This window comes from Trichoderma camerunense (assembly GCF_050948025.1).
Source record: "Trichoderma camerunense strain CBS 138272 chromosome Unknown V8C40scaffold_25, whole genome shotgun sequence".
Classification (NCBI taxonomy): Eukaryota; Fungi; Ascomycota; class Sordariomycetes; order Hypocreales; family Hypocreaceae; genus Trichoderma; species Trichoderma camerunense.
In genome coordinates, this window is record NW_028145345.1 from 253,556 (window position 1) to 267,639 (window position 14,084).

Genomic DNA, 14,084 nt, shown 5'->3' on the forward strand with positions numbered 1-14,084 from the left:
TGCCCTGGCGAGGTGTTTGTGGACGTCGAGACTAAGCAAGGCACACATTTATATGAAGCGAAAAACTTCAAACCATATTGCTCTTTCAGACTTGGCACCTGGACTCTTCCACCAGCTGTAAGTAAAGTGGCAAGAACTTAGTGCATTGCTATCACATATTAACTGCAGAACCCGGAAAACTCCCGAAAAGCAGATTCTTATGCTACTTAGTTGACGCGAATACTGACATCCGCATCCATGCCAATACCTCCGCGAGGAAATGACCGTACTGTTGCTTTATGTTCCTGCAAGGCCTTGCCGAGGACAGAGAAAGGAACATCGCTGAGGATAAGGTGCGTACCTAGCTTGGTCAGAGGCAGCGGAAGCCTTATGGAGCCATTCCTAGTTGCGATGGCCTTTTTCGTTGCTTCTTTGACCAAGTCAATCGTAAGTGCAGGGTGGTCTAGCGCTAGTCCCACTGCAGAACAGATGTTAAGAAATCTTATCTTCGCACTCTCAGACATGTAGCCTAATACGCATGCTACAGAAGCGGAATAGCACATGTCGATCGAGACAGCATGGCCATGAAGAAGCGTTGGAACAGCCACAAGCTCTAATACTGGAGACCAAGTATGACCAAAGAACATGAAACGGTCCAGTTGCTGCTCACGCGGGTTGGGCATCTCCGCCTCCAGCACACCTCGAATGCCTATTTCGGCGTCAGTGACGCCTTAAACGAGTGGCAGGTGTGGTTACAGGTGTTGGGGGTATCATCATGCATCTTACTTTCTTTGAGGATAAGCTCAGACGCGATGACAAGGGAATCTGATGCCCCGTCTAACTGGGCAATTTTCGTGTTGACAAGCTCATTTCCATGTTTCTCCAGCAGGTCGACAATTTCCGGTAGAGTACACGCAGCGACTTTGATAATTTCAGCAAGTCCATTACGGATTTCGGGGAGTGGCAGGGAGCGAAGAAAATGAAAGTCGATTACAGTCTTTAGGGGCTCGTAGAATGCGCCAAGTTGATTTTTGGAACCATCCCAATTCACCGCGACTTTAGTGGCTATGGCGGCATCCACCAAACCGACGAGTGTAGTCGGAACACGAATATAAGGAGTTCCTCTTCGATAGATAGCACAGGCAAAACTGGAAAGTATTGTAAGCGTAGGGAAGAACATCCGGAGAGGTATTGGGTGCTGTTACCCAACAACATCTGTGGTCAAACCACCGCCAACAACCAAGACAGGCTCTCTCCGAAGGAGCTCAAAGCCCTTGAGGATCTCACACGCGTTCAGCAGAGTAGAGAAGTTCTTCTGATCCTCTGTGACCTCAATTTGGACAGCTCTGACTGGAATATGATGGAAATCGAAGTAGGCCTTGATCTGATTTGCGTAGAGAGCGTGAACGTTACAATCTACTATCAGTGAACACCTATTCCAGGGCTTGTACTCTGAAGCCAGATTGACGTTCGATAAGCTAAAGACTTGATCGACAAAGTCGTAATCATGTTCGATGGCTGTGCGTACAGATACAACGTAGCCTCTTTTCGTTGGCTGGACTTGAGGGGGAAACATTCCTGTGGCATGTGGTGCCGCAGCAACAGATTTGCATGTAAATGGTGGTTGTGGAATCACCTGCTCTATTGGCTACGTGAAGGGGGTCCTGTAATTATGCTATGCTGAAGTATGGTGCGTGTTTCATTTCTTTGGATGAATTTAAAGGGATCACATGGTCTTCCAACTGCCGAATCGAAGTGCCCGAATTTCATTATCGAGGACAGCACGGGCTCTTAGGCCAATAAACGGCTGACACGAGGCTCGACAACTGTGTGGTGGAGGCTACGGAGGTAGGTTTCATGCTCCTTAATTAGAGATAAGTAATATTAATAATGGTTGCTTCGTTCTACCCTTTGTTTCCTACCAATACTATGTAAGTTCGGTGTTGGAATTCAGGCTCGACCCACTTTTTTGCCTACATCTATGCAGCCATCTTCAGTCGCCGACGAGGCTCGGGGAACATATTGTGGTCTAACATTTGTGTAACCTTAAATTTCTAATCGTGACTGGCTTTCTCTTTGCCATAGATGCCCCACAAGTTGGGGTAAGCTGCTAGACGAACCGCATACGACAAGGTTGACCCTTGCTTGGTAGGAGGCATCCTGAATTGCCTGTTACTTTTGGAATATGTTGGAACCCTACTCTCTTAAAGTATTCCCTGTGCCCGATATTGGGCTGGGCATCGATGCAGCTGGATAATTTGTTTGTTATAGTCCCATGTTAACTCCACGTGCGGTGATGAGTGGATGTAGTTGTGAGTGCCTTGGGACAAAAGCTATGCAGCAACAGCAAGGCGGCTGCCTTGCTGTTGCTATATTCATTTATTATACTTTAAAGTAAGGCAAATTGGGCATGGATCGGGCACCCGGACAATTCTATTCGCTTCTGTCTATCTATCGTATTTCAAAATTAGGCGAATTGGGTATTGATAGGGCATCCGGACAATTCTAGTCACAGTGACCAGCAAGTCCTTTAGTTTTCCAGTTCAGTTCGCTTCTTGATATTTAGATAGGGTTCCCCAGCTTTCAAATTCAGAACCATGCCTTCAACTTATCGAAATCACTACAATCCAAAGAAATTGAGGCCTCGTCATCTGTCTTTGAAGGTCGTACGTACAACATCTTCGTGTTATACAAAGCATGTTCTTACGAATCTAGTTTACCCACATCAACCTACATTAACGTAACTTGCAAACAGTCGCTACTGCAGATATCCTAACCTCAAGCCTTGGGCAAAATGAACGAATTTCTTGCTGCCACTGCCGCGGACGTCGCCCGATTCAGCGCAAATGGCTTCTACGATTATATTATCGTGGGAAGTGGCATTGGAGGAGGAGTTCTAGCCCGAACCCTGATTGAGGAGGGTGAGAAGAAGAAGGAGAGGGGGGAGAAGAATGAGGAAGGGGAGAAGAAGAAGAAGCCGCGCGTGCTTCTAATAGAGCAAGGTGGCTTGATGTTCAGTACCCATTGCCTGAATGCGTCTCGTCCTCACTGGAACCAGAGTATCTCTGAAGGCCCCTTCGAGGACAATAACATTGTGTTCAACGCAGTGAAGGAGACCATCAATACGGCGACTTCACGATCTCATGAGTACGTCGGTGGTCCCGTGCACTGCATCGGCGGACGCAGCAATGTTTGGGGCCTCTACACGCCAATGCTCCATAAAGACGATGCCAAGAAGTACTTTCCGAGGGATGTTTGCTCGTATTTGTTCAACGACGGCTACAATGAGGCGTACAGGCTTCTTACCAATAATCCCAACGCATCTCTGGATGTACCATACCCCAGAAACAACATAAATGCTAACGTTAATGGCGCCATCGATAAAGTTATTGGGACCCTCAACCAGATAGAGGATTGTGAGTTTACTTGCTGCCCTATGGCCGCGGAGTTTACTTCGGGTGAGAGACTTTATCACTTCCCCATGGGGGCTTATAGCACCGTCAATTGGATCCTCAATCGAGTCTATAACAGAGACGAGCGACTCACAGTGCTTTCCAAGACCCAGGTTATTACGGTCAACAGGTCAGGCGAGGGAAACGGCGAGCTTCCGATCACTAGCTTGACGGTGCGCGATTCCTCTGGACAAGAGAGCAAAATTCCAGTCAGTAAAGGGGTTAAAGTAATCCTCTCTGCCGGAACTATCGGAAGTGCAGATATTGCTTTGAGAAGTGGTATCGGCAATGGAAGTGATACCAGCCTTGTTGGCAAAGGATTAATGGAGCACGACCTTTGGGGAGCCCGGTTCGAAATTTTTGGAGGTGAAACTATTGCGAACTTGAACACCCAACCCCTCAAACTCCAGAGTTGGGTAAGATTTGGGGACTGCGATGACTGGGTCTTACTCGACCTCATCATCAATACAAGCACATTCTTAGGCGCCACACAAGACCAGAGGTTCCCCACGGTTTATTTGGGCCATGATGGCAGACGACTTAGCAAGATTGAGGTCCATAAGCTCGGAGCCGACACACCTAGATGTACAATTCAGGTGGTTTACGAATTCTCCGCCAGGCTAAAAGACATGAATAGAGTTCTCGTTTTACCCGAGCCAACGCCAACTTTAGCGATTGAATGTCTCGATGACAACTCAGAATACCTAGAGGAAATGAGAGGTCTTACTCAACGTATTGGCAGAGTGCTGGCTATGGAACAGGTACCATTGCCGAATCTCTCCAAAGCCGGATTCGGCGCGGCAGCTCACGAAGTGGGTACGATGCGGATGGGAGGAAAACCCGGTTCTAGGGTAGTGGATGCTGATCTCAAAGTTGACGGGTTTGACAATCTTTTTGTATGCGATCTATCTGTTTTTCCAGTCAGTCCAGCAGCAAACCCGACCTTGACTTTGACGGCACTTGCTCAAAGACTAGGCAAGCATCTTCTATCTCTTTAAAGGTCCGAAAGCAGATTTTTTGTACTTTCTTTATCAAGCATAGTACCTGCTTTAACTCGAACAATAACATCTTTAGTGCTTCACTCATTCACATTTTTTGTGATTATCTAAACTGCCAATAGCTGGTGTTCTTGGCAAGTACAAATTCTATCTGAAGCGATACTGCACACTGTCTTGATGCAATCGCTCTGTTTTGGAGGCCTTCTCTGTTATATCATGTGAATTCTCCTCAAGACGGCAATCGTATTTCAGTGGACCACCGAGATCCGGCTTTGCTCCACACTCGTTTTCCAGTTTGTAAGATGGTTCAAGAATTTCCGAAGGATTTCTAGCCATCTTAAGCCACGCGAGTGGGGTTTTTGGGGACCCTCGCTGCCTCGATAGTGGCTACTTGACGATTAAACAAGAAATAGAATGAGTTGTGAAGTGACTTCTTGTATCTACGAACCCAAATAGTCATGCTGATACATGATGAACTAAGGACCTATTTTGGAAGAATGGCAACTTGTTCCGAGCTGAGTTCTGAAGAGTTGCCAGACCCTGCCTACATAATGCGAGAAGATTCAGCAATGTTGTGTATGCAAAACACACCCTTGGGTTTCTACAACTTATCTTATATTATATTGAGCAATTAAGCTATTGGTTGACATCGAACATCGAAAAACACCGCGGCACATTAATTCACGAGACCTATCCCTTACTTTGGGGCCCATCTCGGAGCAATGGCTGCAGGCAAGATTCTGGTCACGGGCGCAGGAGGGCACCTCGGCGGTATAACGCTTGATCTACTTCTCGAAAAACTGCCAGCGTTGCAGCTTGCCGCCATTTCGAGAGACCCTACCAATAAGCTTAAGCGCTTTGCCGACAAGGGAGTTGCGACATATAAGGCTGATTACAATGACTATGATGCGCTTCTCGCCGCATTCCAGGGCATTGAGAAGGTTATGATGATTGGTGCGCATGCTTTCACTGATCGCATCCGGCAACACTACAACGTAGTCACCGCTGCAAGGCAAGCCGGCGTCAAGCACGTTGTTTATACTTCAGTGCAGCGCCAGGAGGGTGCTGGCATTGCCATGTGGGATGTCACAGAGAGTGATACCTTTACCGAGCAGGCATTGAAAGCCAGTGGAATGGACTACACTATCATGATGCAGCCGCCTTTTTTGGAGACGTTTTTCCTTTATATCGGCGCCAACGCACTCGAAGAAGGAATCAACGTTCCCTTTGGCAAAAGCAAGTTTGCGCCCGTGACGCGTGACGACCTCGCGGCGGCCAATGTCACCGTGCTGACGGAGGAGGGACATGCGAATAAGACGTATAAGCTGAGTGGCAACGAGGCGTTTTCTTTTGCGGAGATTGCCGAAATCTTGGGCCAGGCCAAGGGTCAGAAAGTGTCTTCCAAGAACATTAGCGAGGAGGAGTATCTCAAGTGGAAAGGATTCGAGGGCCAACCTGAGCAATTGCCACAGTTCCGACTGGCTTGGGTTCGGGCGATGAATGCTGGTAATTTCGAGGAGATAACGGGTGACTTGGAGAGATTGATTGGACGCAAACCAACAGAGTTCCGCGATTACGTGAGATCGAATTATCCTCCTACAAAGGGACTCTTTTGAAGAATAAAGCTGGAAGGATTCTCAGCTTGCAGATGACCCTTTGGAGAGTCAGTTGAGTTGGGGCGTCAGCAAAGATAGCAAATTACTTGTCACAACTCATTCTTTTCTTATTCAACGCAGAATAATACAACTCATTACAGAATTGTATGGGTGGTTTACAAGCCACAGTTGGGCAACTTTAATCCAGACTATCGCAAGCCATGAGAACGCCATGCCTGCGGGGAGCTCTGTTCAGCTTACACGCCCGCGGACTTGCTCGTGTCACCCTTTACAATGGCTTTGATGTAAGCCAATAAAATAAATAGGATAACCTAGTTGTATGTAATCAACAAATGAATACTTCTATATAAACCGAGGGGCGTTGTACGCGTACGATGTATACAGCACTCTTATAAGACGAGATTTTTAACTCATATTGAAGCCAAATACAGATATTCTTCAACGAACTTCGACCCCATTATAAGATGTCTCCAAAAGTAGTCCTCATTTTGGGCTATGGACAGCGAATTGGTGCTGCTGTAGCTCGTGCATTCGCCAGCCGCGGCTACAAGGTGGCGGTTGTCTGCCGCTCAGATAAAGTAGCGGATACTCCCGATGACTACCTCTCAATCAAAGCCGATCTATCGAACGCGTACAATGTTGAGGATGTGTTTACTCAAGTTAGAAGCAAACTAGGGATTCCAAGCGTTGTTGTGTATAACGGTAAGGAAGTCTTCCACTCATCAGACCAGAGGATATGAGCTAAAGTATCTCGTGGGTAGCCTTTATACTTTCCATTCAAGGATTTGATCAGCCCTTGTCAAGTGTCATCACAGATGCACATGTTAATACCTTTTCCGCTTATGCCGCCGCCCAACAGGCAGTCAAGGGTTTCGCAGAATTACCTTCGGATGCATCAAAAACGTTCATTTATACTAGCAATAAGCTACATATTATGACATTGGAGCCTCTAATTTCGATGGGCATGGGAAAATCAGCAAGCGCTCATATGATTCATTACCTGTCTGGAGTTTACAGGAGCTCTGGCTACAAGTATGCGCATACGTTCCCAGCGAGACGCGATGATGCTGACAATGATGTGCACAATACAGGTTCTATCACACAGATGAGCGGGAATCGAATGGAGAGCCAGCATATGATAAGCTAGATGCTGAGGCTCATGCAAACTTCTATATTGAATTGGCCGAAGGAAAGCATCAAGGGCCCTGGAATGCAACCTTCGTCAAAGGAAAAGGGTACGTCAAGTTTGATGAGAACCCGATACATGGCGGCCGTTTTCCCGGCGCATGATTGTGTGAGGACAGGCTGTTTTCTCTGCTATTGACTTGTGGTATGGACTTGCGATTTGCAGCAATACTCTTGTTTGTTATTCGAGAGCTAGCATGGTGCTGCCTGGGATTAGAGCGGTAATAGCTTTTGAAGAAGTTTAAAACTACTTCATCCGAATCTCCGAACGACGTATTGTCATATCATCAGAAGTACCCAGTTAATCCATCTTAACACCAAGTTTACCTACACTTCGAAGACCCCAAAGGCTTACCAGGACCGATGCAAAACCCAGCCCACAGTTATATATCCAGCCAGCCTTGTAACCCCGTAACACGGCTTCATTCATATTGTGAATTTGTGAAGATGCGGTAACTTGCTGCGCAATCACTGCAGTTGTTGCAATGCCCACGCTTTTTCCGATCTGCGAAAGCATCTGGAAGACGGCACCCGCCAAAGCTTGTGTCTTTGTTGGAAACGCGGACGTCACCACAAGATTGGCGATAGTATAAATGAGATCTGCTCCCAATGGATTCATGGCCATTGCTTGAAATACTGCACGCCAGTAATTTGGGCCATCTACACCACACAGTGTAGCGAGAAGTAATGGAGCGATGCCGCTTACAAGGCACCCAATCGGAACGGCAAACGAAGGCCTCAGATATGGGAGCAAGATGCCGATGGCAACATTCATCAATGCGCCACAAATTGGTGCCGGTAAGAAGTATAGCGATGAGGTTAAAGGAGAAAAACCACGCACTTCTTGAAGATACAATGCCGTGAATTGCTCACTGGCATTGAGAGATCCCCAGATTAAGAAGACGGTTACGCAGACGGTGGTGAATGGCAAGTTCTTCCAAATGTCATTAGGGATCAAAGCTGGTCGCCCTCGTTGTTTCTGATAATGCATCCATGCTGCAAAGGCAGGCAGAAGTGCAACTCCAGCGCAGAGCATGACCAAGTTTGCAGGCTCACGTATTCTCTCGCTCGCATCAGACCCTGACACAACAGCCAGCTCATACGACAGAAGTGCAAGTGCCGTGCTAATAATTGCACAGCCAATCCAATCGATGTCTCGTGCAAGATGATGGAGAGTCTCTCGGCCCAGAGCAACACCATCTATACCTGCTGGTAATGCCCACACAGCCACCAGTAGCACGACAAGATTGAGAATCGCCGTGATGTAGAATCCCCAACGCCAGCCAATCGTACCGCTGAAGACGCCGCCCAATACTAGTCCCAATCCAAAGCCCACCGCCTGGCCGCTGCCCATAGCGGCGAATGCGGTGCTTCGACTTCGAGGGCTGCTCGCAGCGGGAAAAGCACGAGCTGCGATCCCAACAGCACTGGGTAAGCAGAAAGATGCGGCTACTCCTGCAATAGCTCGAAGAGCAATCAATTGTGAAGGACTTTTTGACAATCCAGCGCCTAATGCGCTTGCAGATTGCAAAAGGGCGCCAACCAAGCAAACCCGTCGACAACCGACGACATCGGCCGCACTGGCGCAGAGAAGAAGCGTGCAACCGCATGCTAGAGCAAAGGCCGAGGCTGGCCAAAGTTGAAGCTCTGGAGGAAAATTCAAGTCTTCTGCGATTACTGGAATGCAAACCGTCAATAGCCCGGCCAAGAGATTGCTGATGCCGCTGATGCATGTGATGCAGAAGATGATGGCAACTGTTCGGCTCTTTGAGACTAGGATATGGGGCTCGGCAGGTTCAGTTGGCTGGGAGAGCTCGCTGAATATATTCGCAGTAGGATTTGGAACTGTGTGCAGTTCGATAGTTAAAGTCGCTGGTGAGGGCGACATGATTGCTGTAGTTTGTGTGAAGACTCAACAAAGAGCTTTTTTTTTCTTTGCCTGGCGTGTTTTTGTAGGCCTGAGGACATAATTACGGCGACTGCTGGTTATGCCATTTATATCTCGCAAGTTAGAATTTGTAGAACACTCGTTCTGGCCATTGACAGAATACGTGGCCAGTTGAGTCGACGCGTGGTCAGGACAGATTGATGATCCACGCTTACCTTCTTATAGTGACCAGTGGCTCAAGCATGTGATTGAGATGCACTAGTTTCGCCCTCTGGATTACAAATGCACTTCCTATTTCTACTTATAAGTCGATTCATCACGTAAATTACAAGCCGCAGGATACGGATCGAGATAGCGAACTTTGGCGTGTGTGTAAGTAGGCTAAATGCATTCCGATATCGGTTCCAAGATTGGCCGCGGATTGTATCTTATTGAGAATATTGATCAATGATTCTCATCTAGTAATCAATTACAATTGTCAATCGTTTGGGAGACCCAACCGGCTGTTGCCGTGCCTCTTGGATAACATCTGCAACGTGTTTTCTTGCGGAGTGCTTTCTTTATTTCTCGAGCCTGTGTACGATTAGCTCGTAGCTGGAGCCAATTGGTCCATTCTGGTGGCTATAAAGTGGAAGCTCATGAATCCAGGCATTATACCTGATGATCGTTTCAGTTTCATAAACTGTAAAGGGGTGGTGCTAATACAGAGAGCGCATTGGAACGTTCACGAAAAGCCAGCTCAGAGTGCTCAATGACTAAAGCACCCTCTCAAGCAAGAATTCCAATACCGGCGATTGGGTTACCATGATTGGCAAGATGCTGCCACGGGTAAGCAACCGGCCGGAACCTTGTGCCGAAATATAGTCCGCTCGCTGAAACTAACCAAGTTGCGAATTGGCTATTGGTAAGCCCATGCCTCCAGGTGTGTTGGTCAATTTAGTTGGGAATGTGGACATTTCCTATTATGTAGTGGTTATCTCCGGAGTCGAAAAGGGAAATACTGTAATCCGGCTTTCAAAATTGGCTAGAGGGTATGACACTGGCGACAAACAAGATAGAGGGAAAGTAAAGGCATAGGATAATGCAGATGACTCCTCTGGAAAGCGAAAGGATCAATGATGATGTAGCTAGCAAATGAGCATTGTCCTTTCTTGTCCTAGCATGTGGGGGAATGCAGGATGAGCATTTACTAGTCTCCGCCTAGCTCATACGAGTACATGTAGTCGAGTCTTACAGCTGCTTAACCAATCTTCCAAGTCATCTGGGCGAAGCACTGCTTGTGATTCCACACGTATAATAGAGTAAGACTCTAATTGAAAGTGCAGTGACTATCTCTCAAATGTACATACCGTGCATCATTATGGTTGTATGTAATGCAGACTATATATTTACGGCATCCCGCTTCTCATGCAGTGTTGTCTTCAGAAGAAACCAATCAGCCCCTTCATGTGCTTGATCCTTTGAGAACATCCAATTCCACGTACAATCCACGACTATGGCGAGTTTTCAGCCTTCTCATATTCTAGTTCTTGGCCCGACCGGCAATGTCGGTAAAGCGATTATGGGCGCCATTGTGAATGCCAGTCCGGCATTCCCCAGTGTCTCTATCCTTACTTCGAAGGAGACGGCTGCAAGTAAGTCCGATCTAATCGATGGCTGGAAATCGTCCGGGGTGTCTGTTGTGCTGGGAGATGTCACGAATCCCCAGGACATCGAAACGGCCTACAGCGGAGTAGATACAGTTATCAGCTGTCTTGGAAGAGGCGCACTTGAGACTCAGAAGGAGCTCATCCGACTGGCTGAAGAGTCCCCAACTGTACGCTGGTTTTTCCCTTCAGAGTTTGGCACAGATCCAGAGCATAATGAACGGAGTACACAAGAGAAGCCACATCAAACAAAGCTTGCAATTCGGAAATTTATCCGCGAAAACACGAAGCAGCTAAATGTGACCTACTTAATCGTGGGGCCGTACTTTGACATGTGGGTGGACCAGAGAAAGTGGAGTGACGGACTTGGAGGAGTTGATGTGGTGGGAAGGGAAGCAATCTTGACTGGGGATGGAGACACAAAGATTGGCTTCACAACTTTGAAAGAGTGAGTAACACCTAGCCTCTATAGAAGACAATGTGCGGAACAAGGGCTAATGAAAGTGCTTCATCAGTGCGGGAACGGCAGTGGTCGCAGCGTTGCGCCATCCAGAAGAGTCCCACAATGCTGTTTTGAGAGTGGCATCCTTTGTCAAGACTTCAAATGAGGTGTTAAGTGAGTATGAGAAGCAGCTTGGGGTCAAATTTAGTGCAAAGTACATCTCTCTGGCCGATCACGAGGCCGCAGAAGGGAGCATGTGGGAAAAGGGAAGTCCATGGGCGGTGGTGGCAGCCTTGCGTCGTATCTGGGCAACTGGCGGTGCCATGTATGGCCACTTTTCAAACGAAGATATTGGTTTGGGTAACGGTGGAATGGAGAGTCTTGAAGAGGCAGTTCGAAAACATGCCAACAGTTATAAGTAATAGGTGGGATGCGAATATCAAGTTATATATTATGAGCCCACACGAGAGACTCTTGGAGGTACTAGGCGGAATTGACGTGTTGTTTGTTATCCAATAACCCTGTGGCGATGCTTGTTTGTCTTTTTATTGATATCAACCTTAATGTATGCGTAATTCTTGAGACTGTCTGTGGCACGCACTTGCTCAGCGACGCCACACTGGGCATATGCAACTTCCAAGTTACATGTGAACTTCCATCCCGTCACGAGACAGAGCTATGCATGTCTTCATCTTCATAATATCTATCACTCGTGAGATTCCCGAAAAATGGCAGACGCAGTGCCTTCTGACGCACTGGATTATGAGGCTTGTCGCTTATCATCAATTACGCTCCAAACCGACGGTGAAACGCCCGTCGCTACCAAAGGCAAAGGCATCTGCAACCTGAAGCGAAAGACAGAAGAAGGTGAAGTTGAAGACGACACCGATACACAGATATCCAAGAAGCAGCGCGCTCTCCATCACCATGACGCGTCATCTCCGGGCCTCTCTCCATGTCTTCTTGCCTTGATTCGTCCACCCGAGCCATCGTCCATAAATGGCATTCTTCGACAACACTGCCGAAAGAGCCTCTACGTGAAGCCGTTGTATTGGAAACTACAGCACCTAGAGCTGTTGGGCTGTCAATTCCATGCTAAGATCGAGAAAGAGCAGATTGCCCGTCATGCTAAAAACGCCGGAGGCTTCCAAGGACAGTCCCAAGGAGAGACTGGGAGAGACCAAGTCCAATGGAATACCACAAAATTACCTCCTGACATCATTATTCGACGTGCTGTAAAGGAATTTTCCAGGTTTACATTCCCTTTAATCCTATCCAACGTCGTGCGAGACATTCTCAGAAAATGTGGCATGACCCGTGACAAGCAGCAAGTATCCCCTCAATATGACCTGGCAGCGATGAATAATTACTAACCAAGGCAAATCACAATTCAGCTCTGGCCTCGCTTTTTACTTCAACGGCCGTCATGTTACCAATCTCTATACCTATGGTATTTTCTCGCGCACTTCATACGAAGCCGACGGGCCCAGTCTTGCGTTTCTCAGTCTTCGCGACGTCAGTCAGCAACGCAACATGTCGATTAGGTTCCCTGGCAATGTCGAGAGAAGCTCACCAGAGTATAGGATTGCAGAGAAGAAAAAGAAAAACGTGCGGCCTGTCAACGAGGTCGAAGATCCATATATTGCGGCCGTTTTAATAGCCTTGGCTCAGAAGCAGCAGCGTCGACAGCACACCGTTGCAGGGACACAAGCGGATACGCCGAACAGGGAAGACGCATCGGATGGCGAATCAAAGGCTCACGAAGTTTTCCTCCTTGCACATACGGCAATGGATAAGCCATGCCTTTACTTTTATACTGCTAGGATCCCTTCTTCATTCCTCGATCGATTAGACTATCCGTCGGAAAATATCCTTACCCATCCATTTCGCATCAAGTATCATCAAATTTCGTTCTCATCCCTTGATGCAATGAAAAAGGATCTGAAGTTTGCAATCTCTGTGATACACGGCGAGGAATACGTCTTCTAATTGCGGTTGCTTCACTCAACTCCGCGATCAATGTGTATCTTTGCCTCGCAAACAAACATCATGCAATTCCACATTTACCTACAGTAATCCAGGTTAATCTGGGACTTCTGAGCCATCGCTGATTTTTCTTCGAATTGGTCTTCAGATGAGATGTCTCAGATATAGGAAACGAGATGGCTATTTGATGCGGGGTTTCTCTCAGCGAACTTTGTATTTGTATCATGGACTGTAAAAAGTTACCGAGCGTTTGAATTGTTTAAACAAAGCATACTTGAATGAACTCTGCAAGCACATTAGACACTCCAAGATACATATCCATGTTACGAAGCGACTGGCTGTTGTCATTACAGGGTGAGACAGAATCTTACTCTCACAATAAGATAATTTCTTAGCTTAAGCTGGTAATATCGCGTTTCTTCTCCTATTTACCCTGAAAAGGCTTTCCAACACATGTCCATGCTTGGAAGTCCGATTACAGCGAAGAAGTATTAGGAGATCGCGACATTACACGCGCCTCCATAGAATCCTAGAATATGAATCACTGCGCTGAGATGTGCAAATTTGTATTTTTAGAAGGCTGAATAACAAGTTTCAGTGTAATTTATAAGTGGCCTACTCAAAGATAATTCCGAACAATCCTTGTCACCGCCCGGGCTTGATAAACTGTTATCTAGAGCATATTGACAACTGGGAAATCCACAAATGATCTCACGATTCATTTCTGCCGTTGACGGAAAGTTCCGTCTGGATACCACCTGTCTGAGCTTTGACCCCTTCTCAATCATACATGGTTTCTCTTATGCAGACGGGTTTTGACCGCTTTAGCATGTTAATTGCCGCATGAGTCCGCAACAGCCCGCGGATACCGCTGCCCGGCACGGATGCACAA

The 14,084-nt window shown here is 47.2% G+C and overlaps 6 protein-coding genes across 6 annotated transcripts; 4 read left to right on the top strand and 2 right to left on the bottom strand.

Moving 5' to 3' along the window:
* Window positions 1-206: 206 nt before the first annotated feature.
* Window positions 207-1,555, bottom strand: V8C40DRAFT_270785 (sedoheptulose 7-phosphate cyclase; the record flags this gene model as incomplete). Its single annotated transcript, XM_083220216.1, has 3 exons — window positions 207-688; window positions 766-1,127; window positions 1,185-1,555. The coding sequence occupies 3 exons, from the start codon at window positions 1,553-1,555 to the stop codon at window positions 207-209; spliced, it is 1,215 nt and encodes a 404-aa protein (XP_083067929.1).
* A 1,218-nt stretch (window positions 1,556-2,773) lies between these two features.
* Window positions 2,774-4,443, top strand: V8C40DRAFT_283826 (FAD/NAD(P)-binding domain-containing protein; the record flags this gene model as incomplete). The annotated part of the gene is made up of 1 exon (XM_083222038.1): window positions 2,774-4,443. One exon carries the CDS (start codon window positions 2,774-2,776, stop codon window positions 4,427-4,429), a length of 1,656 nt encoding a protein of 551 aa, XP_083067930.1. The 3' UTR covers window positions 4,430-4,443.
* A 354-nt stretch (window positions 4,444-4,797) lies between these two features.
* On the top strand, window positions 4,798-6,307 carry V8C40DRAFT_257656 (SDR family oxidoreductase). Its single transcript, XM_083218540.1, has one exon. The coding sequence runs from the start codon at window positions 5,152-5,154 to the stop codon at window positions 6,043-6,045; it is 894 nt and encodes a 297-aa protein (XP_083067931.1). The 5' UTR covers window positions 4,798-5,151; the 3' UTR covers window positions 6,046-6,307.
* A 202-nt stretch (window positions 6,308-6,509) lies between these two features.
* V8C40DRAFT_270788 (NAD(P)-binding protein) lies at window positions 6,510-7,335 on the top strand (the record flags this gene model as incomplete). The annotated part of the gene is made up of 3 exons (XM_083220217.1): window positions 6,510-6,747; window positions 6,807-7,077; window positions 7,137-7,335. 3 exons carry the CDS (start codon window positions 6,510-6,512, stop codon window positions 7,333-7,335), a joined length of 708 nt encoding a protein of 235 aa, XP_083067932.1.
* Window positions 7,201-9,295, bottom strand: V8C40DRAFT_257657 (MFS general substrate transporter). Its single transcript, XM_083218541.1, has one exon. The coding sequence runs from the start codon at window positions 9,116-9,118 to the stop codon at window positions 7,532-7,534; it is 1,587 nt and encodes a 528-aa protein (XP_083067933.1). The 5' UTR covers window positions 9,119-9,295; the 3' UTR covers window positions 7,201-7,531.
* Window positions 9,296-10,613: 1,318 nt separating this feature from the next.
* V8C40DRAFT_283829 (aromatic alcohol reductase) lies at window positions 10,614-13,131 on the top strand (the record flags this gene model as incomplete). Its single annotated transcript, XM_083222039.1, has 5 exons — window positions 10,614-11,212; window positions 11,280-11,617; window positions 12,041-12,523; window positions 12,585-12,970; window positions 13,030-13,131. 5 exons carry the CDS (start codon window positions 10,614-10,616, stop codon window positions 13,129-13,131), a joined length of 1,908 nt encoding a protein of 635 aa, XP_083067934.1.
* Between the last annotated feature and the right edge of the window lie 953 nt (window positions 13,132-14,084).

Excerpts from the sequence above, each read along its gene's own strand:
- V8C40DRAFT_257656 (XM_083218540.1), top strand. The coding sequence starts at position 5,152 with ATGGCTGCAGGCAAGATTCTGGTCACGGGCGCAGGAGGGCACCTCGGC.
- V8C40DRAFT_257657 (XM_083218541.1), bottom strand. The coding sequence starts at position 9,118 with ATGTCGCCCTCACCAGCGACTTTAACTATCGAACTGCACACAGTTCCA.